The 23045-nt window shown below is 47.6% G+C and overlaps 10 protein-coding genes and 2 non-coding genes across 12 annotated transcripts; 5 read left to right on the top strand and 7 right to left on the bottom strand.

Moving 5' to 3' along the window:
- On the bottom strand, positions 1 to 604 carry C8R40DRAFT_3009 (uncharacterized protein). The gene has a single exon (XM_046234641.1). It carries the CDS (start codon positions 451 to 453, stop codon positions 91 to 93), a length of 363 nt encoding a protein of 120 aa, XP_046092002.1. The 5' UTR covers positions 454 to 604; the 3' UTR covers positions 1 to 90.
- Positions 605 to 2554, bottom strand: C8R40DRAFT_1031176 (lung seven transmembrane receptor-domain-containing protein; the record flags this gene model as incomplete). Its single annotated transcript, XM_046223148.1, has 11 exons — positions 605 to 780; positions 831 to 959; positions 1014 to 1157; positions 1213 to 1275; positions 1323 to 1358; positions 1425 to 1521; positions 1577 to 1704; positions 1756 to 2149; positions 2211 to 2317; positions 2367 to 2423; positions 2473 to 2554. 11 exons carry the CDS (start codon positions 2552 to 2554, stop codon positions 605 to 607), a joined length of 1413 nt encoding a protein of 470 aa, XP_046092001.1.
- Positions 2555 to 2646: 92 nt separating this feature from the next.
- C8R40DRAFT_1032463 (nexin sorting protein) lies at positions 2647 to 4414 on the top strand (the record flags this gene model as incomplete). Its single annotated transcript, XM_046223259.1, has 7 exons — positions 2647 to 2883; positions 2935 to 3070; positions 3121 to 3308; positions 3354 to 3567; positions 3637 to 4094; positions 4148 to 4300; positions 4355 to 4414. 7 exons carry the CDS (start codon positions 2647 to 2649, stop codon positions 4412 to 4414), a joined length of 1446 nt encoding a protein of 481 aa, XP_046092000.1.
- A 179-nt stretch (positions 4415 to 4593) lies between these two features.
- Positions 4594 to 5618, bottom strand: C8R40DRAFT_1032279 (spindle checkpoint protein; the record flags this gene model as incomplete). Its single annotated transcript, XM_046223245.1, has 6 exons — positions 4594 to 4689; positions 4737 to 4912; positions 4970 to 5073; positions 5131 to 5410; positions 5474 to 5500; positions 5561 to 5618. The coding sequence occupies 6 exons, from the start codon at positions 5616 to 5618 to the stop codon at positions 4594 to 4596; spliced, it is 741 nt and encodes a 246-aa protein (XP_046091999.1).
- Positions 5619 to 5846: 228 nt separating this feature from the next.
- Positions 5847 to 6865, bottom strand: C8R40DRAFT_3081 (uncharacterized protein). Its single transcript, XM_046234657.1, has 6 exons — positions 6858 to 6865; positions 6675 to 6805; positions 6524 to 6609; positions 6388 to 6459; positions 6320 to 6331; positions 5847 to 6266 (listed from the first exon to the last, which is right to left on the bottom strand). The coding sequence occupies exons 2-6, from the start codon at positions 6679 to 6681 to the stop codon at positions 6075 to 6077; spliced, it is 369 nt and encodes a 122-aa protein (XP_046091998.1). The 5' UTR covers positions 6682 to 6805; positions 6858 to 6865; the 3' UTR covers positions 5847 to 6074.
- Positions 6866 to 7921: 1056 nt separating this feature from the next.
- Positions 7922 to 9128, bottom strand: C8R40DRAFT_1031204 (nucleoside-diphosphate-sugar epimerase; the record flags this gene model as incomplete). The annotated part of the gene is made up of 4 exons (XM_046223151.1): positions 7922 to 8086; positions 8145 to 8471; positions 8531 to 9000; positions 9056 to 9128. 4 exons carry the CDS (start codon positions 9126 to 9128, stop codon positions 7922 to 7924), a joined length of 1035 nt encoding a protein of 344 aa, XP_046091997.1.
- Positions 9129 to 10473: 1345 nt separating this feature from the next.
- On the top strand, positions 10474 to 12771 carry C8R40DRAFT_2964 (uncharacterized protein). The gene is made up of 3 exons (XM_046234631.1): positions 10474 to 10514; positions 10573 to 12381; positions 12590 to 12771. The coding sequence occupies exon 2, from the start codon at positions 10584 to 10586 to the stop codon at positions 12270 to 12272; it is 1689 nt and encodes a 562-aa protein (XP_046091996.1). The 5' UTR covers positions 10474 to 10514; positions 10573 to 10583; the 3' UTR covers positions 12273 to 12381; positions 12590 to 12771.
- On the top strand, positions 12356 to 13034 carry C8R40DRAFT_2997 (uncharacterized protein). Its single transcript, XM_046234637.1, has 5 exons — positions 12356 to 12381; positions 12427 to 12497; positions 12593 to 12804; positions 12864 to 12873; positions 12925 to 13034. Exons 2-5 carry the CDS (start codon positions 12483 to 12485, stop codon positions 12991 to 12993), a joined length of 306 nt encoding a protein of 101 aa, XP_046091995.1. The 5' UTR covers positions 12356 to 12381; positions 12427 to 12482; the 3' UTR covers positions 12994 to 13034.
- Positions 13035 to 13899: 865 nt separating this feature from the next.
- On the top strand, positions 13900 to 13999 carry C8R40DRAFT_t23. Its single transcript has one exon. It is a non-coding gene; the product is annotated as a tRNA-Glu (tRNA).
- An 895-nt stretch (positions 14000 to 14894) lies between these two features.
- Positions 14895 to 17406, bottom strand: C8R40DRAFT_1164337 (uncharacterized protein; the record flags this gene model as incomplete). Its single annotated transcript, XM_046230478.1, has 4 exons — positions 14895 to 15052; positions 15163 to 15318; positions 15540 to 15873; positions 15943 to 17406. 4 exons carry the CDS (start codon positions 17404 to 17406, stop codon positions 14895 to 14897), a joined length of 2112 nt encoding a protein of 703 aa, XP_046091994.1.
- A 486-nt stretch (positions 17407 to 17892) lies between these two features.
- On the top strand, positions 17893 to 18000 carry C8R40DRAFT_t24. Its single transcript has one exon. It is a non-coding gene; the product is annotated as a tRNA-Glu (tRNA).
- A 407-nt stretch (positions 18001 to 18407) lies between these two features.
- On the bottom strand, positions 18408 to 23042 carry C8R40DRAFT_1261516 (uncharacterized protein; the record flags this gene model as incomplete). Its single annotated transcript, XM_046233830.1, has 7 exons — positions 22485 to 23042; positions 22406 to 22414; positions 21734 to 22345; positions 20010 to 21660; positions 18971 to 19568; positions 18691 to 18912; positions 18408 to 18584 (listed from the first exon to the last, which is right to left on the bottom strand). The coding sequence occupies exons 1-7, from the start codon at positions 22981 to 22983 to the stop codon at positions 18408 to 18410; spliced, it is 3768 nt and encodes a 1255-aa protein (XP_046091993.1). The 5' UTR covers positions 22984 to 23042.
- Positions 23043 to 23045: the final 3 nt, after the last annotated feature.

Raw genomic sequence — 23045 nt, 5'->3', positions numbered from 1 at the left:
TTGACGGACAGGCTTTTGTTCTAAACAAGTGTGAAAGCAACAGAGAAAAATATACACATTACTTTTACGAGTATCCGAGCAGTCCCTTGGTCACTGGTGTCCACCCCCATTTTCGCTCATCAGCCCTCTCCTCTCTTCTTCCGCATGCTCTCCCGACAACCGTTCAGGACGATGCCGGGTCGGAGCTGATGATTTTGCTGTTATAGGTGTCATATCTTCCTCTTCATCCCCAATCTCGAACACAATGCTGTCTTCACCCACAGGATGTCCGTGTTCATCTCCACGAAGGGTTGCCTCGTCGTCGTCCCTGGCTCCTCTGCCGCGTTCCAGGTACTCGAGGTCGTAGTCCTCTGCATCTGCCTCATCTTGGGCAAGCTCTTCTGACATGGCCAATGTAGATATCAAAAAGTATGAAGTAAGTATGAATAGTTCGAGGAGATTCGAGATATACATATCTTCTGTTATTGTCGGATGGTCGCCAAAGGTACGCAATAGCAGTGAAAGACACTAGATAGAGAAGCGAGAGCCAGCCATCCAATAGCCACCACTGAACTTTCCATGATTTGGCTGCATAATCTGCAATACGAACGAGTCCGTGTCAGTCTCAAACAAAGAAAGTCAGGCCGAGCGTACCTTCAGCAAGCCGCCCAGAGAATGAAAACGACGACACCACAAAGAAAATTGCGATTACAATGACTGTGAAGATCAAAATACGATAGAGCTTTTCGAACATTGACAACTTGTATCGTTGTTTTCGAGCTCTGAGTTGTGCAATAGTGGCTGAGTGATTCAATGGGTATGAGATTATTTTCGAAATGTTGAATGCTTACCATTCAGTGAATACATGATCCACAAAAGGAACCCGCTCAGTGTGAATGCGAGAGGAATAACAAATAATAATAGAACGAGTGCAGATGTAGATTCCAATTCGAGTTCAACGATTCCAATAGCATATAAAACTTTAAAAAGAAAAATCAGTCCCGTCAGTATAAAGGCCAAAAAAATCTACATACTGCCAAATATGAAATGGGCTACCGCAAGAGCTTGACACTTGAGCATTGTACGCCCAAGTGATTCTTTGACAACACTTAGTCCAAGAGAAACAACTAGAAGCATAAAGAAAGACATGGAATTTCGTCCAGCGTCGAGGATGGCAACTGGTGGAAAGGGTATCTTCATCAGAGGGTTGTGTGCAAAAATTTTGATGCCTACCAACAATGAGGAACGCAGTAGATGTAGTACCTCTTCCATGAGCATTTAGGTAGCGGTAGTAACCTAATGAAACGTGAGATGATAGTTCAGTCGAGCTATGTATTTCTTACCCCAATTTGCCACCATCTCGATGACGAGCAACCCGACTAGACCAGATAAGTAGTACTATAACCGAAGTCAGAAGAGGAACAGAGTGGTAGAGAAAAGTAAACGCGCCTGGAGCGGGAGAAGGTCTTGTAGATGCCTATAACATAACCAACCCCAATACGCCGCGATAACACCGTATACAATGAACATCGCAAAATAGAACTGCGTAACGAACGAGGGTCAGTATAACTTCGTCATAACAACAAAAGAGACGCACATTGACTTTGGGATAATCCGTAGCAGGAAGCCTTCCGTCGAACTTATTCCGGAAGAAGACGAGACCATTATAATGGGGGTGAACATCATCTCGAGGGATGTTGCTTTGAACAGTTACAGGAATCACGGCTGAAGGAAATCTCATCACTCAAAAGCCTTCAGGATAACGGAAAGATTTACCAACGCAGTAATATCCCGTCTTTCGTACCAGATACTGTATGGGCAGCGAATAGCTATATATTCCAGTCGGACTCGGATTGATGGTGTCTCTGGTGGTTAACGAATATATCGAGTGATCCCGACGCCACGCGGTAGGACCATCATCAGATCCTGCGGAAGGTGAGGAATTGTTGCCATATGGATCCCAGAGCGAACCAGAGCCAGTGGAAATGGTAGAGTCTCTTTCAGAGGATGACGATGATTGATTTGCGGGAAGCTCGACTCTGGCAGACCAAAAGCTGGTGTCGTTGATGGATTTCCCGGAAGGTAGGTCGAGGATGAAACGGCCTAAATCTGGCGGTGTGCAAAAGCCATCGGAAACGGCGGAAGAGGTGCAGATGTAGATTTTCTGGGGCTGAGAGGTAAGATTTCTGAATAACGGCTGGGATGGAAGGGGTCATTGTAACGATGCTCACAGGTAGCGACTCGTCAGAGACAGAAGTGACTTTGCCGAGGTACGGCGCGTCTGCCCATTCGTATATGACCATAGCCAGTTGACCTTGCGAAGTAGCATCGAAACTGACTTGTGCGAGATATAAGCAGATTATTTGGTGATTAATGAGCGTATATACCGTTGATATAAGTCTGCTCATTTGCCCACATTCCACTACAGATTTGACGGGAGTATTCTGAATGATAGTGAGGACAAAATCAAAATGAATGGATAGTCAAGCTGACCTGCGTCTACGACAGGTACTTGGTACCCAAGGCATGAGACAAATATTGAGGAAACAAACAGTAAAAGATTGAGAGGGAGCATGGCATTAGGGAGAGAAAGTAAATTGTGACGTGTTTGGTGAGAACCGTGTGATGAGCAATCCAGCGATCAGGACTTGTCAGTTACTTACTGCCATGCTCAACGACGATGAAGACGTTTTTGACTCTGTAACTTGGGAATCTCCTACAGCCCCCGTCTATGCTGATCATACACCGTCTACTGGCCCTGGATATCGACAAAGCATTGACAGCAATGAAAGCGGTCCCCACGATCCCAAATGGGAAGGACATCTCATTACTGCGGTCACTGACCCACAGAAGGAATTGGCGGAGACAAAAGATGCTTATGTATCTTATCTGGTATCTGCCAAGGTGCGTAGCTATATGGTGCTTAACTCGTGATAACCAACAGCAAACCTGTAGACCAATTTACCAATGTTCTCCACATCAAATCCATCTGCAAGACGGAGATTTCAAGACTTTGTCTTCTTGCGTGAACATCTTGTCAAGGACTTTCCTGCCTGTGTAGTACCGCCGCTTCCTGGAAAGCACAGACTGGGTACGGAAGATGGTCGATATGTTATCCGAGCTCTAAATGTCTCTGTATAGAATACCTCACTGGCGACCGGTTTAGCCCCGAATTCATGGAGCGGAGACGACTTGAGTACGTTCATACCTCCTTAGAGTCGCCATTATCTAACAATGTTAGTCTGAACCGGTTCTTGCAACGGCTTGCTCGTCACCCTACGCTTCAGCGGGCAACGCTGGTGCGGGCCTTCTTCGAGTCCTCAGAATGGGTAAGTCTCCTTCAAAGCCTATATGTGTGTTCTAATTCCACTTAGAATGTCCATATGCATCAACACCTGGCTCACCCACCAGGTCCGGAACCTTCGCCTGGTATTGTCGACAACATTACTGACACACTCCTCAACGCGTTTTCCCGTGTCCGCAAACCCGATGAACGTTTTCTGGACATGCGAGAAGGTGTAGACAAGTTTGAAGATGGACTCGTCCTCTCCGAACGTCTTTGGACCCGCGTCCGTAATAGAACAACAGGTGAGCATCAACCCCATCCTCTTCTTTCGTCCCTCTTAGCGCTCCCCGTCGTCTGAACGCTGAACAAAGACGGTAACCCGGAATCCGGTGAAGACCTGACCGCAGATTACCACGATATGGCCGTCGCGGTTCAGGGTCTAGGATTCCTGGAATCAGGTATTACGGACCCTTTGAACCACTTCTCAAATACCCTCCTGGAGTTTTCTGCGCTGCTAAGGCATACGACACAAACGACTACAGATCCATTCCTCATCCAACTACATTCCCTACTCACCTACTCTCATGCAAATCGTGCTGTCCTCAAGCTCCGGGATCAGAAACAGCTTGATTTTGAAGAACTTTCCGACTACCTTTCCGGTGTCAGTGCTGAACGCGATAGACTGGCAGCTATCATTAACGGACACGCAGGAAGCTCGGGGCTTGGGTTGGGCTCTTATCTGAAAGACCGGGTGGATGCTATCCGTGGAGCGGACGATGATAGGTCAAGGGTTGAAAAAATGAAGAAGTTGGACGTGAAGATCAAGGAGGTACAGTGTGTCTTTACGCCATGTAATGCGCAACTACTCATCGAATCATCTAGCTCCAAGACGCAGTGACAACAGCACATGAAACGTCAGATGCATTCAGCGATGAGACTCTTCGGGAACAGCATGTATTCCAACGTGCTAAGGAGGCGGAGATGAAGGAGATGCTAGGAAATTTCGCTGATGGCCAGATCGAATTCTACAAAGCGGTATGCTTGCTCATAAATCATTACTCTTCCAAAAAATAACCTCCTGTTCTGTAGGCAATGGAAGAATGGGACAGGATAATACCAGTCATTCAACGGATTCACGTTGACGTATAGACTCCATATGATTGCTCTTACATAAAATGATACTTATTTTCAAACATTTGGATGGATGTCGATGAACGTTCATACAATTCATATACACTCATTGTAATATTGTACATACATAGTAGGCTCATTATATTTCGGGGACTATTCAATCTATGTAGTTTGGGGAGAAAAACGATTCAATGCTTTCAGGGAACCCGAGTTTTGCCCTTTCCCAATCGCGACCTCTCCGTATCTGAATCCAATCCCAACTTGACGTCAGATTCTTGTACTACGAGCGACAGCTGATAAAGTGTGTGAGCGAAGTAAAAGTGAAAATGAAGATACCGACATTGATGATCCCTGTGCTAACAGCTCTCACCACATGCAGCTCCGCGTCCTCACTCGCCCCCGAGGTGGTGTGCTGTTGGTCGGCGGGAATCCATGGCGGAGGCTCTTTGGATCCCACTGGTAACGAAGGCTTCATATCATCCTTGAGTTCCATAAGGATGGCAAACGAGACATCATCTACGGAGACAAGCAGTGTAAACTGAGGGATACATTTTCTCCTTGGCCACGAAATACCTCCAAGATACCTCTGTCCCAGTTGCGCTTCAATCATGCTCAATTTGACAAGGAATGAGCGGAAATATTGTCCTAGTGCAAGAGAGGACATGGCTCCTTCGACGCTAACCATTATAGATGAGAATGGATAGGTGCGATAAGGGACAGAGGACCTGACTCACCTGATGTCTTTGTCAAATTTCTCTACTTGAATCATGTTCTCGACCGAAAACATGAATCTTTCCAACGCCTTCTCTTCTTTGTTCTTTATTACTACGACCACTTTGTCGAGATTTCCATTGACTAATTCCTCCCCAAGGGCTTTCACTGCTCCGCTTATATACGCGTTCAACGCGGGGTGTCGGGATTGAAATACCGGAGTGTCATATTTTTTGCGACGAATAAAGAGCTCGGCAGGATAGACCTGACGGACATAGAGAATCGTATGAATGGCGACTTCGACTGAACGTATATAGATGAGAGGGGGTGATGATCGATTGAGAAGAGAGAAAGATTCAAACTAACTGAACTCGGTTATTCCGCGAACAGTTTCTGCAAGAGTACCACTACATCTCAGTCAAGAATTGAACAGGTTATTCGCCTGTCACTGACGATTGTAAGTTAGAGATGGAATTGAAGGTGCTGGCGATGCAGGCGGTATGGTAGTCATGCTGTGATTCGATCGAGCAGTCCTGAACAGAATCTGAACGGAATTACAGATCAGTTTAGCGCCCGTCTACTCGCGGCAATCCCCGACTTCTGAAATGAAGAAATCAGATACTGAGGACGGAAAAAATTCAATATTATTATAGTGTAACGGAAACAGCGATAGAGCAAAGGATGTAGCAATGTTATTGAGAGTGAGGGAATATATGATCATGTTATAGTGCGATGGAAAATTCTGGACGTAGCCTAGTTCTGGGTAGGTGGAGGAAGGACCGTTTGTAAGAGGGAGGTGATAGGTGGAAGAGATATTTGTGTCTCTGCCCGTCGGTATCGACGAGCTGGACTAGTAGATATTAGGGGTGGAGTTTCATTAGCATTTTTCTTAATAAATTCAGGGAAAAGGGAAGAAATAGGCGGAAGTGTGATATTGTCAAGTGGATCGTTAAATTGTTGTTGTTGACTACATTGCGGATGAGCGGGTGTTACATTCAGACTCTCCTGAGGCAGAGGAAGAGAAAGTGGCGGGGATCTGTGGAAAACTGAACGCACAGAATAGGACAGAAGTGATCAAAAGTATGTACATTGGTGGCGCCGATTGTAAGCTTCTGGCTGTATTTCCTTTCTCTTTTCTCCGCATTTGTTGTCGTCGATTCTATCTCAGTATGTTTAAGATATGAGTTGCTTGATGAGATGGAATACAATTACGCAAAACCAAATCTGGATACAACGTGGTTAGGTCAGAGTGAGGTAAAATAGTCACTGTCAATGCATACTCTGATTTGAGAAGGACTTATTTGAAGGTCGTTCGACAGACTTTCGATTGTGTCGTCGCTTGGATAATGAACCTGGCAGTGCGAGGCGCTGTTCAGGGCATGATATTCAATACATCCATTGCTGCGGTGATCTGACTTTTTCAATCGCGGCATTGAGGAGAGCACGCTGCTCTGCAGTGATGATTGTACGAGTGGGTCTGTTAGATCGCGTAGAAAAGTGTCCTTGATCGCAAAGATGGAAAAACACATTAGAATCGAAGAATTTCAAGTTTATGTGAAGGTACTACCTTTCATTTTTTACCGAGAAAATGTATTTGTATCAAAGTGGGGAAGTTTAGATGTTAGTTTGACAGAGAAAACTTGAGAGCTGGATAGAGATGGTGGAGGTTAAGAAGAACGAAGGATAACGGCACAGGATCTGCGGGTATCATTCAGAAATTGAGTCAAGATGAGAAATCAAACCTGATGACCATGTAGAGCCTTGTAGCGCCTCTCTCTTTTCTGCTGGCCATTACTTAGTATTCTGAAAGATGTGGAATAGATCATGGACAACTAGGGGTATGATGCATTTAACGGCTGTTCATACGTTCAATTAGGCCGGCATTTACCTATGAAAGTTTATTGCACGGGCATCACACATCACAACATGCAGGAGCACCGCTCCATCCATGAATTTCGAGGCTCTCAAAACGGGATACTGCACTACATATGGGACATCATCCAAATCAACTCAGGCTGGGAGCAAAGATTCGCTTATGCAGAGGACATGTACGGCCTAAGAGAAAACTCGAAGCGAGTGGAGGAATAAATCACGCCTCGATAACGGATGTCAAGATAGGGAGAATGCAAATCGAAACTGTTTGATAATGGGCCCGGGGAGGTGAGCAGTATATGCTTTCAGATGTAAGTTTACCTGTCAATGTATGGAAGGCAATATATGAGTATTCATAAATATGCACTCTTGTCTAGTGTGTCGAAACTGAGCCATCGATAGGTCGAATACCGTTCATACCGTACACTTGCCTAGGGACTCTAGGATAGGATAGGAATTATACTGGCGAGGTCCGATTCCCGAACAACCAGTTTACCTTGTAATGAGATACAGATTGTACAATAAGTAGGGGTTGAATGACTACTGAGACGTGAAAAGCTTCAGGAAACCCAGTGATATCCTCTTTCCCCTGAATTGTAGTGACTCCGATGAGAATTCATTGATTGATGTCCCCTGCAGTAGGTTGAGTATTTCTAGTATTGAGAGAACATTTTGACGAAAGAAGGTTTCGACATATCCAACGTATGGACCGAAAGCCAACTCGAAAACTTGAGGGATACCTTGGAGAAGTCAGTAGCTGGTTTTCCGAGATGATCTGTACCTTCGTCGGCATTTTGATTGGAAGATTCGATCGACTGGGGGACTTGCTGGAAATTGGAGACTAGGAATAGGAAGGTTCTTCCAATTGAAACTCGCTGATCGATTGCGAAGCTTACATCACCGATACTTATTGGAACATAGCATATATTGACTTCATCATAATCAGGATAAATACTTCGGTAGAATGTCATGTACAGACGCCAATGTAGACCTTAATCCGGGAATAGAATATTTCTCAATGAGCGTATTGAAAGGAAAGTATTCGGCGCCCATCGAATTTCCGGGTGGAGACACATTGACGACGTTATCATTTTTCGATTGTTCAACCTGCGAAAAGAGTCAATGGACAAAAAGTTGAGACTAACGGGGTCGTTTGGTATCATACCTGAGCTTGCGTCACTGTAAACAAATTCACCGGAAGCCTCTCCATCACCATACCCTGTAATTTTCCCATCCAGAACGGTAACGAGACAATCGGTCTGGTACGATGGTTGTAATTTAACACCAATTGCATGATCTCATTGTATGTCAAGATGTCTGGACCACCGCACTCGATGGTCTTTCCTCCAACCATAGCGTTTATCGCAGGGACGTTCCTTGCGATTATTTCGACGGCGCGTGCAATATCCCCAACGTATACAGGTTGGAAGCGGGACTTTCCGCCTCCAAAGACGGGTAGGAACGGGAGGTATTGAGACAGATTGGAGAATCGCTTTGATAATTAAAATTTAATCTTGATGGAGAGATATCAGAATTGAAAATGAAGCTCACGTTGAAGAAATCGTCTTCGGGACCGAATACGATACTCGGTCTTAGCACCACAACATCTTTTTCTGCCTTTCCTCTGTATGCATCTCTCACAGCCTCCTCGCCCAAAGCTTTGGTCCTATTGTACGGGATATCACTCGCCCTGTCGGCACCAATGGCGCTAACATGCACGAGCCTCGCGCCAGCTTCTTTTGCCGCCTTGGCGACATTCTCAGCGCCTTTCCACTGTATTCGGTCAAAATCTGCAGGGGATCCATGCATAATTCCAACGAGGGAAACGACAAGAGAGGCTCCCGAGAAAGCTGGGAGCAAGGTCGATTTGTCGGTGATGTCTATTGTGGCGGGAGATATAATTCCATGGGTGCTCTTCAGAGCGGAATAGAGTTTTTCTGGATGGAGAGAGGCGAGTTGAATTTGGTGTGTGACAGCGCCAGCGGAAGATGCACGAGATAAAGCAGTGGCGATATGTTTCCCTACAGGATACAAGAGGATTATAGACCGCAGAACAAGAAGAACAAACACACAAACCAAGGAAACCAGCACCACAGATAACTATCTTTGAGCTCATCGTAGTCGGATTGAGAGTCGCAAATAACACCATTTCGTGTTAATTAGTCTTGTTTGTTTGCTCGATGACCGTCTACATGGCGACTGATCGTGAAAATGAAACAGGCGAGAAAAGAACACCGGCACCGCCGGGCGCTTAGTGTCAAAAAAATTCCGAGCTGAATCTTAGATTTGGATCTGGTAGCAGTTGCTTTGACTTTCGGGATCTGAATGAAGATCTTGTGAGATAGATCTTTGTGTATCCGTATAGATCCATATAGGTGCCAGAGAAGGGGACAGGAAGGGGAGCCTGAGAAGCGGGCGGAAGAGAAAGAGGGGCCCCCCAGGAGCCCCCAGGGCGCTGGTATAAAGGCGAAAGAGAGGAGGAAAAACCGAGAGGGAGTGATGGTGACTAACATGAAAGAATGTGTAAGTGCCCGAACAGATACTACTCATGAGATTGGTACGCACTTTACCGGGTTACTCACTCCACGCATTTCTTACTCATAACCCCTCCAAATCGGGCATGACATTGTGGTCGGCTGGGAAGTTTCGGTGAGCAGTTTCCACTGTCTTGAATAGTATTTGATACGTAACACAGGTTGTCTTCGTCTTCATCCGATATGCTAGGTCAAACTTGATTAGCGGAGAAGCAAAGTGAGCGCTAGATGAATGTAATGGCAGCACTGGCGTTAAATGAAAGCCCATCAGATCTGGGCGCCTTACTGTGTGACCAAGGCTGCCACATCCAAGTTATTGTCAAGCGGAACATCAAACTTTCGAAACTACATAAAGTATGGCTCGCCAGCTAATGATCGGTATGACAGTTTGGAGGGAGTGGAAAGTTTAGGGAGTGATGTGAAGAAGGTCTGAGGCGGAGTTCGAGAAGAGGTGATCTTGATGGCCAGGGTTCAGGTTGGTCGGGAGGATGTCGATGAGCCTTAGGAGAAGGATGAAATCGAGGACATATGGAGTTTTGGAGGCGTAACGCAGGTGACTTGGAAACACATGAATTAGTCTCTGATAATTAGCATCAAGCAGACTTTTCCAATGATAATCCTCTCATTAACATTATCTGTTATCACAATATCCATGTTCCCTGTTGCTTCCACTCCTCCCTCTTAAAGCTTTTAAATTGCTCTCCAATCAAACCATCCACCACTTCAACGTTCAACACCCTAAATTGCTCTCGTCCTCACAGACTTAAAATCTACTTCCCGGTTCCAGTCATCGAAGGCGGCGATTGATGGGAAGAGTACCGCTGTTCAAGCGTTCATATGTGCGGATTCGAATTGGATTCGGTCCAGTTGTCAGGCTGTTATTCCAAGGCGCGTTGAAAGACAGATGAGTGAAGTTCGTGCTCGACTGGGAGAGAGGTTTAGTTTACGTAAACGCACAGCCTTTGTCTTATCTTCATCCACCATCGCACGGTACCTCGAGGGCGAGTTTTTTCGAATCTCATCTTCTACAAGATGGGACCTGATGATCGCTCTATGCAGAAAAACTTCGGATGAACGACGCATCCTCTAATGAACAATTTAAGCCTTGCGTTGACCTATATCTGAGGCCCGACATCCAGGAACTACTTCGGTCTAACGAGGAGCCTTCGCCGTCTGTTCTAGATGAAATCTCATCACGACTTCAGGTCATCCACCGAGGCGAACTACTGGAAGAGCTCGAACAAGAGGCGCATGCGTATGAATCTATCCTTCACCCCATCCGAAAAGTCCCTACCGAAGTCCTATTCAACATTCTCGGAATGGTAGCTATGCCTCAGCTCGGAAAGTCGCTCCCAGAGACGTATTTACCTCGCGCCATGATCAACACACTCGAGCCCATGAGGACGCTGTTGGCAATAACCCAAGTCTGCTCTCGCTGGCGGGAAATCATGTTGTCATCGCCTCAATTCTGGTCATATATATCTTTGATAACTACAAACACAATTGACTGGGAAGATTTGGAGTCAGTAGTATACGACCTTCTGGACCAACAACTTGAAAGATCCCAGAATCATCCTCTTACCGTCGCAATCGAGTTCCGCAAGTCAGAAGGATTTCTTGACCCACATATTGCTACGCCAATGAGTCCGCTCAACAAACTCATGGGCCATTCGGGGCGTTGGGAACGTTTATTCGTGAAAAACACTCGCCTTTTCGAATTCATCCCTATCAAATCCACCCTATTGTCGCTCCGTGTTTTGCACATTTCCATTCTGAGTCATCGGAGCATGAGCCTCTTTGCTCCGTCGAGTCCATGGTGGCAAAAATGTGTTGATGTCTTCAAAGTTGCACCGGTGTTGGAGGAAATTTGGTTAAAGTGTCCTCCGAACTTGGTTCTCGACCTTCCATGGAACCAGATTCTACGCTTTCGGTTGAAACCCACGCATAATTCTGGGAACACTCTATCTTTTCTCAATAAAATGCCGAATCTCACATCCTGTATCCTGGATGATACTGCGCCTCACGCAATGGAAACCTCACTACAGTTTGCACCACCGTCTTATCGCGTCAAGTTGCACTCATTGCAATCGCTTACCTTCAATATCTTCAATAATGTGGAACCTGATATGCAACGCGGTATTTATCAGGTGTTAGGATGGATTTCTGCTCCAGCTCTTGAAAGCCTCGATTTCAGTGGCGTTGAACTTGACCAAGACTTCCTACACGCTTTTGCATGGTCCATGCAAAATTCGTGTTCCTCGAGTCGACTCAAAAAGTTCCGACTTGCAACTCGGCGCTCATCCCCAGCATTGCTCGTCAATTTCCTCCAAATTCTTCCTCCCACTGTCACACACCTATCTTTGAAATTCAACACTAAGTATTACGATGCTGGACACAGTGGGAACGTCATGTTTCAGGCCCTGCGTATTCGGTCCACGGAAAGCTCGTCATATGTCCTCCTTCCTCATCTCGAGACTTTGTATGTTCATACGAATGGATACACAGCTGATCTCCTAGACATGCTCGAGTCCCGGCTGCAATCGAATCTGAACCCAACTGTGGCAGACCCCGCGAGTGATACAAATGTTCTTCCCTTGAAGCACTGCGCCATCAAAGGCCGCGATGTTGTAGGCGGAAATCTCATATCCGAAACAAGAGCGAATGCATTTCGGGCTGGTGGATTACACCTTGAGATTGTGTTGCATCCCCTCCCATCAGATTCCGAGACTGCGATTATTTCGGAGGCTCGTGTTTTTTGAGAGTTTCTTTTTCTTCTCACACTGGATTCTTGCTTGTGTAGGCCCAAGTAAAGCTGTCGGACCTGGTTGGGCGACGGCTTCAACTTGGGCCCTCGTTACCTCACACCTGGTAGGTATATCTTTAGTATTTCATGTTTCTCATCATCATCACTAGCTATCTACTATCTATCTTGGTTGCCCCAGGGTTGCCCGGTACCTATTTCTTCCGTGATGCATTGTCCATATGTATGTATAGTATATGAATCACTGCGCTTTGGCACTTGAGTCCACCTTTCTGTTTTCACATGGTCATTCTAATTTTGAAAACTATTATTTAGCAGGAAAATCAGAACTCTCAATGCCGGTGTCAGTTGGCCCCCGTGTCGCGACCATCTCGGTGTTCAACTACCTCGAGCTCTATTAGTATCAAGCCCGCACTATTCTATGGCATCAGTGCCCTGTTTTTCTGTCATTTTGCGTCAAACGCTGTCAAACGTTGTCCCGGCCTCGTTTCATCGAGCTTAGACGATAGTCTACGCAAGACTAATAGCAGGTGAGTTTAGCCTTTCAGGTATGATACACACACCTCGCTAAGGCCATCCCCACCTACAGGTTCACATGGGTCCGCCCTCCTGAGGTCTACAAGTGAGATGGCCGCTTAGCAGTGTCGCAGCGGGCTGCACTTCGAACATTACGCTCCATCTTGTCTTCGCCTACGTACTTGACACATATACGCCGTTGAACTTCGCACAATATAAGTACTCACATCGTAGTCTTCTCCCCTCGCTTCCTCTCTTTTTTCTCCCTTCACTGATTCTACTAGGTATGCTTAATATCTGCCTCTCGTATTACTGTACATATCTCTCATCCCTATATTCATCTCCCCATTTCCCTTCACTGATTCTACTAGTTACGGTACGCTATATACGCTGTTTATCATTGCCCACCCCTCGCCATTTACAATACCTCGGTTTCCCGCCCTGTGTTAGCGCCCCAGTTTCGGTATTTTCTTGAACTTTTTGACACCTTACTTCGCACCGCTATCACCCTAATATAAAAACGGCCCTCTGGGTCGGTTTTTCCACCGGCTAAACACCTGTCCGCGGGTCGAACCAAAGCAATTGGTGACTTAAATGGTAAGCTGAAAAGTTTCGGAGTAGGTCAACTAACCCACAAAACGTCGTACAATCTAGATACAAGGATGAAGAACATTCTAAAATGTAGGATGATATCCGTCACTTCGGTATGTACGTACTACATGGGCATTCGCTGATTCTGATTTCGTGGAGTAGGACCGCTCCATCTCCCCAAGCACGATTCTGATCATGATGAATTCGGTGTATGTTTTCTGATCTCAAGTTCGCATTCGGTAGTGGCACCTCACACCGCTCGCTCATGCTACTAGCTAGGTCAAATGTTAAGAAACCATGCCCTGCTTCCCCCTGCGCAAGCCCTTGAAACCACCCACGGCGCACATCCGACACCTCTCGACACTTGCTCAGATTGAAGTATCTGTATCTAGATTACCGGGGCGAGTCGGAATTTACTTACTTCCAACACAATCCCAACACCAAACCTCCACCTCCTCCAAATTCCTCCAACCACCGCCTCCTCCTCCAACAACAACAACAATAACGACAACAACAAATCCGACGTGGTGTAGTGGCTAACATTATCGCCTCTCATACATAGGTGAAGCATGTGTAACTAAAGCGCGATAGCCCGGGGTTCGATTCCCCGCGTCGGAATGCATTAGTCTCCACCACGAAATTTTTTTTTTTTTTTTTTTTTCGCGAAAAAAATAAATAAAATTAAAAAAATTAAAAGAAAAAAAGGTTGAAGTTGAAAAGGGGAGGGGGGAGGGGGGGAATTCGAAACTGAGAGGAAGAAACACCGCATCGATGAAAAAGGTCTGATAAAGTAGGACAAAGTAGGATAAAGTGCCCCCTTCGAGGTTTACAAGGTTTTACATAGCTGTGAATTAGACGAATTAGATGAATTGAATGTGAATACGAATGATGGTCGAATACGAATGATATCGATGATGAGGGAACGTTGACGTTGAACGTTCAATAAGGTTGAATATTTTGGACGACTGGTGGGATGCGGACTCGTATAGAGCTTGAATTAGTACATAGTACAACATTATGCATTACCACTTTGACGGGCACTGGTGCACTGGTGCACTTGGACTTGTGTGGTTCCCATCATAGGTGTACTCGAAGGTACCTTTGAACTAATATCACCCCGGAGGCGTAGCACACTGAGTCCTACTACATAACTCAAAGGCTGTGAACATTCAACCTACCTAAACCCAGCCCACCCATTCCCAACATCCCAATATCAATATCCCAATATCCCATTCACAATATCAATATCAATACCTCAATACCTCAATACCTCAATACCTCAATACCTACTATCATGTATTTTCCATATATACCATATCCCTCGAACCTCAGGCCTCAGGCTTTGTACACTATACACAATCATCAATACGATACGATACGAGACGATACGGGAATGTGTCCATCGATTCCCGGTACCCAGTTCCCATTTCTCAATTCCCTACTCCCTTCTCCCAATCTCCTTCCCCTTCCTCCCTCCCTCCCTTCCTCCCTCCCTCCCTTCCCCCTTCCCACCCTAAAACCCCCCCGCCCCTCTAACCCTCTGCACCGCCCCCACCATCCCCCTCGCCCACGAAAACCTCCCAGGATCAACCCCAATCGCGCCCTCCGCCATCTCCCCGCTAATGGGATCATGCCAACACCCGTCCACGGAGGATACTCGACCGTAGGTTTCTGTGTGGGAGGGAGGGAGGGAGAAAGTGCATAATCAACACCAATCCAAAAAAACCAAAAACCAAAAACCAATCCATCCATAATAGTAATAATAATAATAATCCACTTACCAGTACCCTGATTCCTCCGCACACCCTCCATCCACGTCCTACACACCTCGGGGGAGTCGAGGAGGACGTTGATTTCTTGGGAGTGGAACCAGGTCTGGGTGTCTTGGTTGCCGTTGCCTTGGATGGCGAGGTGGGCGTCGATGATGAGGAGTTTTACTGCGGTGAGGGAGGATGGAAGGGGAAGGGGGAGGGGGAGGGGGTGTAAAGTGGGAAGAAGAGGGAGTCAGGAAGGGAAGGGAATGAGAGAAGGGAAGGGACGGAGGGTGGGGGAGTAAAGTGGGAAGGAAGAAGAAAAGGAGAAGCAGAGGAAAAGGAGAAGAAGAAAGCAGCAGTGAGTCCCGAACTCCCCAAAAAAAAAACAAAGCAGCACAACTCACTATGACAACTCCTCTTCTTAAACTTATTATGTATCGGTCTATCCTGGTCTTTTGCAACGTAGTTGTATATCTTTAACCGGGATTTTTCTTCGTTTGTTAGAACTAGTTGTTGTGCTGTCAGTGGTTGTTGTACTTGTGGTTGTGGTTGTGCGGAGTCTGAGTCTGAGTCTTCGGAGTGTGTGTGAGGTTCGGAGGCTACATGAGTTTTGGATTCAGAGGGGAAGTGAGAGGCCGGGTCACCATCATTGGACGCGGGGTGGAGCAACCCCGGATCATTAAACAACCTATTCGCAATCATCTCATTCGTCCCATTCTGATACGGCAACAACTCTCCCTACACACCAAACGTCAGAACAAATACATGTGTAACAAGAGCTCAAAGCTCAAAGGAACACCCACTCACCGCATCATTATACCCCAAACACACCCACACCTCCACCTCCACCCCCCTCCTCACCGCCGCCACCAACTCCGGCAACAGCGGCTCCGCGTTCAAATTCGGCGTCTGGATGAATATTGTCTCTTTTGCTCCCCGTACCGCTTCGAGGAACGCGACGTTCTGGGGGTACCGCACTGCGTGGGGGACGGAGAACGTGGGAGAGCCGAGGGGGGCACGGGAGGCTATGAGCATCGGGATCGGAGTGAGAGTGTGGGTGGAAGTGGGATTAGGACCAGGGAACGCAGATGGAGGAAGTGGGATATACGGCGTCATCTCCGCGAACGGGACTAACGAGTCCCCCGCCGGTTCCGGAGCACTCGGTTGCACACCCCCGTCAGCTTTCTGCGCAGGAGTTACGTTAAAATGGCGAGCCACAGCCTGGAGATGTGTTTCTCCTGATTTCGGTGCATACGAGGCTTGGATCCGCCGGATCTCACCTGCGATTGTCGAGTCGTAATGCGGGTCCCCTGGGAGGTGTTCTGGAAGATCAAGGGACTCATGCCCGGCTTGGACGACAGACGGGAGTGAAACGGATTCAGTGGTAGAATCGGATGTGAATAGTGCGAGGAACTCGGGGTCAGCATACGACGGCAACGGCTTCCCCGACGCCGGAGTATCCCTACACGGAAGCGGTGGGTCAAGCGTCGTACTCCACGACGCCAAACACACATCATACAGCGAATCCACGACGGGGCCTTCCAGCCTCACACACATCTCGAGGTTATCGTTGTCCTGGATGTTGTTCGACATCAACAACGCCACCTCGCGGTCGACGACCATGAATTTGGAGTGGAACGTCCCGACGAGGGGGACGTGGTAGTTCACCACTTGCATATCGATGTTCGGGATCTCCTCTGGTGCAGGTAAATTCACTTTCGGTCCAGTATACGTAGCTGGAGGTACATGCTGATGATGCGTAATCGCTTGTTTCACATTTCCTCTATCATACAACAGTTTCACCACCACCTTCTCCCCCCCACGCTCCCCAACTCGACGATTAAGCTCCCTAAAAGCATCAGTAACAATCCTCGACGTATCACTACTAATCCAAAAATTCGTAGCGAGAAACACCTCCTTCTGCGCGCGCACGATGCAGTTCGACATGTGTTTCACGATATCAGGAAGAGGCGCGATGATCGTGAGCGGGACGACGCCGGACGTTGCGATGAGCGGGGGCGATACCATTCCGGCTAATGCATCACCCGACGCTGCGAGCTTCTCTAATATCGATTGGTAGATGGAGTGGAAGAGGGGACTGGGGGAGATGGGGCCGAAGTTGCCTTGAATGGAAGGTGGGGGTGGAGTTTGGGTGAGGTGCTGGTACAATCGTTTTGCGATCTTCCCGGGTTCTTCAGTAGGATCCCGTGCGTATTCGCTGCTGATCGTCGTTGGGGACTGCACGAGCTCGGAGATCGTTGGATGCGTCATCGTGGTTGGTGGAAGAGAAGAACAGCGCCTGTTATATCCCATGTTAGTGATGACATCAGTCACTTTTTAGCTTTATTCCCGCGTCGTCATTCCACGCCTTATCTTCAAAACAGATCGTCACTCTTCATTCCAAGCCAAAACTAAGAACTTCCCACTCCATAGTCAAAGCTGAGTTTACTCAACCCTCAACGCTTCACCTAGGCCTCATCTCATCTCATTCCATATCAGGAACAGTCCACCTCCTACAGGTCGCTACAGACTTCAAATGACCGAAAGAATTCCAACTCTGTGTGGTGCTCGATGTCTGCTCGATATATGGGATGGACTGGTGCTCGATGTAGGGGATAGACTGGTGGAGGGCATTCGAATTTCGATACCTTTGCTTGTTTACTCCATAACTCTCTCATCGTTTGGGATCATCCTCACCATCATCCTCATCACCCTCATCCCCACCTTCTTGCTCCCATTCCCTCACCCAAAACCTATTCCGATATGGTGTAGTGGCTAACATTATCGCCTCTCATCAAACCACGAAGCGTAACGTGACGGAAACTGAAAGCGCGATAGCCCGGGGTTCGATTCCCCGTGTCGGAATCGAGCGTCCATGAAGAGGAACTTTTTGTGGTGTTTTCTGTGTTTTTTGGTGTTGTGAATATTTATGTTTTCAGAGTCTGGGACATGTATGTATATATACAAAACCCAGAACTGGTACGGTATTGCACCCTGTTTCTTTCATGGATCAAATGTGTCTTTATAATACAAGTTCAAAGCTGAAAAGTGGAAAAAAGGGAATGTATTGTGGCCTGTAGGAGGTATCGATATCCATGCGAATGAAGACGTATAATTTTTACAAAATGCGTTTTATTTCAAACTTCCGATGAAAGAGAGGAGATGAGTGTACTGTAGTACCAAAGAAGGAAAAAAAAAAAGAAAACACATAAAAATATAAAAACACTAAAAAACCCAAACCCAACCCAACCCAAAAAACATCAATCAATCAATCAAACACCCCAACCAACCACCCAACCCACCACATCACCGTCCCCACCTGCATCACCACCACCGCCGCCTCCCCAATCACCGCTAACCACTGCCCCAAAATCCCCACCCAAAACACCGGAATCAGCACCCCCCACCTCACCCACCTTAACCCCCCCTCCTCCAACCACCCCTCCAGCCTATAATTCCCCACACACCCCACCGCCGCCCGCGCCTGCACCACCACCACCCCCACCGACACCGCGAAAAACCCAAACAGCCCCCCCAGTGCCGGAAGGAGCGCACGGGCAGACGGGGGATGGGGTAGCGCTTGGCTTCGCCGGTGTATTCGTTCCGGTAGAGAGGGACGATGAGGAAGTCTTGGACGTCGTCGCCGATGAGTTTGCCGTAGCTCCGCCAGAAGGGGGTGACGGAGTCGAGGATGAAGGTGAGAGCGTCCATCCCGATGTCCCAGAGGTGTTGGTATTGGTCTTTGTAGCTTTCTTCGAGAGCGACGATTTGGGAGAGCTGGAAAAACGCGACAGGGTAAGATATTCGAACGAGATAGCAGTTGTTAAAAACTCACCTCGGGATAAACAACACTCGTATGCGCCAGCGTACTATTATACTCCTTCTTAACCTCCGCATGAACCACCTGTGTCTCTCTCAACATCTCCGAAACCTCTTTCTCCCGATTAACAACATCCAATCTATGATGCTCCAATTTCTTCAACGTCCTCATCAAGTCCTCAATAGGGGCTTGAAGGATATCTTGTGTCTCCGGCCCATCGGATCCACTATCCTTACTATTTTGCGCTAAAAACTCCGCAAACACCGCCCTCTGCCTGGTCAGCCGATGATGGATATCGTCTACCGCGCGATAGGTCTTGAGTCTCTTCGTCGAGCTCGTCACGTTCGCTGGGTCGTGGCTGAATGCTTCGAAGAGTTCCGGCGAAATAGCCGTGTATCCAAACCCTCCTCCTCCTCCTCTTCCTCCTCCTCCTCCTGCTCCTGCTACGGCACCGTGACCACCATGACCACCATGACTACTGCCTCCGGCGCCTTTCTGACTTTCTCCTGCGATGAAACTAGCCTGACACATCTCGTATTCACGCATGTGTTGCGCAATGTGGTTGAGCACGGACCGGATGTGGGCGTTGGAGTCCTTGCATGAGGCGACGAGTCTAGACAAGAGATTGGGGTGGGTTTAGTTGGGTTGGGTTTAGTTGAGTTGGGTTTAGTTGATTGTGAGTGTGAATGTGAGGGTGAGTGTGAGGGTGAGGGTGAGCAACACGGTGTCAAGGAACAAACAAAAAAATGAGCCCCAGAAAGGAAATATGGAAAGAACAAACAAAAAACAACATAGGAAAGATAGGAAAGAAATGAAAAAGGAAAACAGAAGGGGGATGAAAAAGGAAAAAGGAAAGGGAAAGGGAAAGACAGAAGGAACGAGAAGAACATGGGAAAAAAACGAACACGAACGCAGAAATGAAAACCGAAAACCGAAAACCGAAAACAGCAATGCGAAGGAAAAAGGGGAAAGGGGAAACCCAAAACCCAAAAAGGAAACAAGAAAGAAAAAAATCAAAAATCAAAAATCAAAAAAGAAGAACAGAAAAACGTACTGTGCCTTCAACTCATACTCCATATCTTCCCTCGCCTCCTCCGCTTCTTGTTTCCGTTTTCGTTCTATCGCTAACGTTATCCGGTCTTCTTCGGTTGTGGGTAACGAATTCCTATTTCGGAGTGGACGGAGAGGGCGGAGGTTACGGGTGTTTGCGTTTGCCCGTAATGCTGTATGCGAATTAAAGTTCGAACCAACAGCATTCGGAGAAACAGTCGCACCAACAACGTTCACAGCACCAGACGAACCCGGACCTACTACGCCTGAACCACCATTGCCGGTAGGTGATACCACACCCGGAGCAGGAGTAGCGGTCTCCGGTTCCTCAGATTCCACATGGATAAACGACTCCTCTCCTCTATCCCCTCCCCCATTGTCACTTTGCTCTGTAGCCGAATTCCTCGCGGACGATCCATACCCGTTCCCGTCATCGCTATCATTAGCATTCACCGCCGCCGCCGTCGTCGTCGATCTGGGTTTTCTCAACCCGAAACTATCTCGAATATGTAGTCGGCTTCGGCTGCTTGCGGGGGAGGAGAATACTGCGCCGCCTGGAGCTGGGGTGTTGGTGTTGGTGTTGGTATTACCTACTCCTCCTCCGGAGCTGAATATACTACTAAACGTCGATTCGAGACTCCGTCGTGATTCATTCGAGGGGCGATTGATGAAAGACGGGGGATCGAGTAGAGGTTCGAAGGAGATCCGACCGTGTTGCGGCGACGGTGGAGATGTGGATGGGTTGTTGTTGTTGTTGTTGTTCAAAAGTGTGTAGGGGCTATAGGGAGTGTAAGGTGTGCGAGGTGTGTAAGGAGCAGAACGGGATTGTTGAGATTGAGAAGGAGCAGAATGTGTGGAATAAGTTGAAGGAGGGGAATAATTCGAATATACGGAAGGGGGTGAATATGCGGAGTATGCGGAAGGAGTGGAATACCCGGAAGGTATGAACGGGGGTAGCAAGTCATTGAGACTCCCGGTACCTCCCCCTCCTCCGTCGTCCGGAGGTGATGGCATGTTAGTACCCAGGACGTAATCTTTACCGAAATCATGAGTATGGGTAGCAGAATCGGGAGACGAAGGATGTTCGGGTATAGAGCGCATGGAGCGAGCAGCATAAGGGTTGGGGTTTATGGGTTTGAGCGGAGGTTGAAGATGGGGGATGTTTCGTACGGGAAAAGCAGGGAAGTGGGAATGATTCTTAGCGCTCTGAGCGAGGATGTATTCTTCCATGATCAAAGCAGATAAATGCCACGGCAGTCGAGTAGTAGTAGTAGCAGAAGGATCTTCTTTGACATTGTCTTCCTCCCCTCCTGCTTTATCTTTATGACCTTCCTCCCCTTTCGGTTGTTTGAGATTCCGCTTCTTCTCGAGATGCTTTAACCAGATGAACGGTTCCGCCTTTTCCAACGACGAACGCACGAGAGGATCTTGCGCGGAGTACCATTTGGATACCTTGAGAAGGTTGAATTCCTTGATATCGGTCTCAGAAGCAGAAGTAGTAGTAATATCAGATTGGTGGTTGGGTAGTAGAGTCGAGCCAGGGGTTAAAAGGGAAGTATATATCAAGTTATACCGTCGACCGATTTGATCCGCAGTGATAGCGACCTTCTTGCTCGTAGATTGGGATGAAGCAGATTTTATCCGAGAAAGCTTGGCTGGCAAACGAAAAAAAGAAAAGAAAAGGGTCAACAGGGAGAAACGGAGGTGGTTTTGAATTGAACACCGCACCGACATACAATCCTTCCAACCTCTTCAAATCTTCCGCACTTGGTAACAATTCCCTTTCCTTATCCTTTTCCTTCTCCTTCTCCTTGCCCCTCCTCGACACGCTCAATGACCACCTCTTTTCACTTTTCTCGGCTTTCTCACTCTTCTCGTCTTCGGAGCCGTACCCGTTTACTGAGCCCGAACCTGACCAATCTAACGTTTCACCACCGTCGTTCGAAAGGGGTATGGGGTGCAGGCGTCGAAGAGGATCGACGCGGACACGGACGACGGAAGGGCCGGTGGATGGACTGAAGTCGATATCTGCTGTGGAGGGTGCGGTGAGAGTTGAGATAGGGGAGGCTGTAGGTGCGGAGGGGGTGGTTGTAGACGAAGGAGCCAGCGGAGCAGAAGTAGAAGAAGGTTGAGTAACGTCTGTTGTTGTTGTTAGGACGGGTGTAGGACTCGTACTAATAGGAAAGACACTGGATCTCAGAGGAGACGATGGCCTATTCATGGTCAGAGATCCTGTGCCAGGAGCAGGAACAGGACCATCAAGTTGTCCAGATTTTCTTCGAGCCTCACGTCTGTGCTTCAGCTTTAACGCACGCTGAACGTCTTGTAGGATTCTTGGATCTATGCGGGTGTAAATCATTCGTATGATTTATTTGGTATTCATCGAGGATAATGACCTGCCTTCATGAGCTACATGATATTAAGTTTAAAGTCAATGACAAGTATCATTGACTCTGAGGATGTGACTAGGACTACTCACATAAATCATACTCGTCAGAAAACGTACCCATTCCCCATCCTGAATCTGCCGACGAAGAATCTGGTTGGCTTTCTTTACTATCCGTCGATTCCAAAGAAGCCACACGGCGTCCAGAGGTCCCCGTTGCACCCATACTCATTGTAGGCATTCTCCTACCCATACCACTCGTCGCTCCGAGTCCGCTCCTAGTTCCCCTCAGTGAACCATACGGGTTCCCAGCATCGACGGAAACGACTCTCCGTCGAGCACTCGTGCTGGTATCCTTCGAGCTTCCTGCTATAGCATTATTAAGATTAAGGCTCGTCTTGACATTCGCTCTGCTGTTGGTGTTTGAAGGCTGGGCGTTGATATGAGGCTGGGTGTTGATATTAGGATTTGGGAAATGTATCCGGGTAGGATGAGGATGGGAAGGAAAAGTCGGATTGGCGGAGGTCGAATTGTTAGGCTTGTTTGGGTTGCTGGTGTTACTTGGTCCTGCTTCTTCAGAAGATTCTTGCATCCGAGGACGTTGCAAGGACAAGTCGCGGGAGGTATTCTGGAGGTATTAAGTGAAAGAAGGTA

Source organism: Lentinula edodes (assembly GCF_021015755.1).
Source record: "Lentinula edodes strain Le(Bin) 0899 ss11 chromosome Unknown C8R40scaffold_1, whole genome shotgun sequence".
Classification (NCBI taxonomy): Eukaryota; Fungi; Basidiomycota; class Agaricomycetes; order Agaricales; family Omphalotaceae; genus Lentinula; species Lentinula edodes.
This window is presented reverse-complemented; position numbering and strand designations above follow the sequence as displayed.

Excerpts from the sequence above, each read along its gene's own strand:
- C8R40DRAFT_3009 (XM_046234641.1), bottom strand. The coding sequence starts at position 453 with ATGTATATCTCGAATCTCCTCGAACTATTCATACTTACTTCATACTTT.
- C8R40DRAFT_3081 (XM_046234657.1), bottom strand. Across the intron at positions 6,460-6,523 it reads TCAATGCCGCGATTGAAAAA|GTTCATTATCCAAGCGACGA; the intron begins GTCAGATCACCG and ends TCGCACTGCCAG.
- C8R40DRAFT_2964 (XM_046234631.1), top strand. The coding sequence starts at position 10,584 with ATGAACGACGCATCCTCTAATGAACAATTTAAGCCTTGCGTTGACCTA.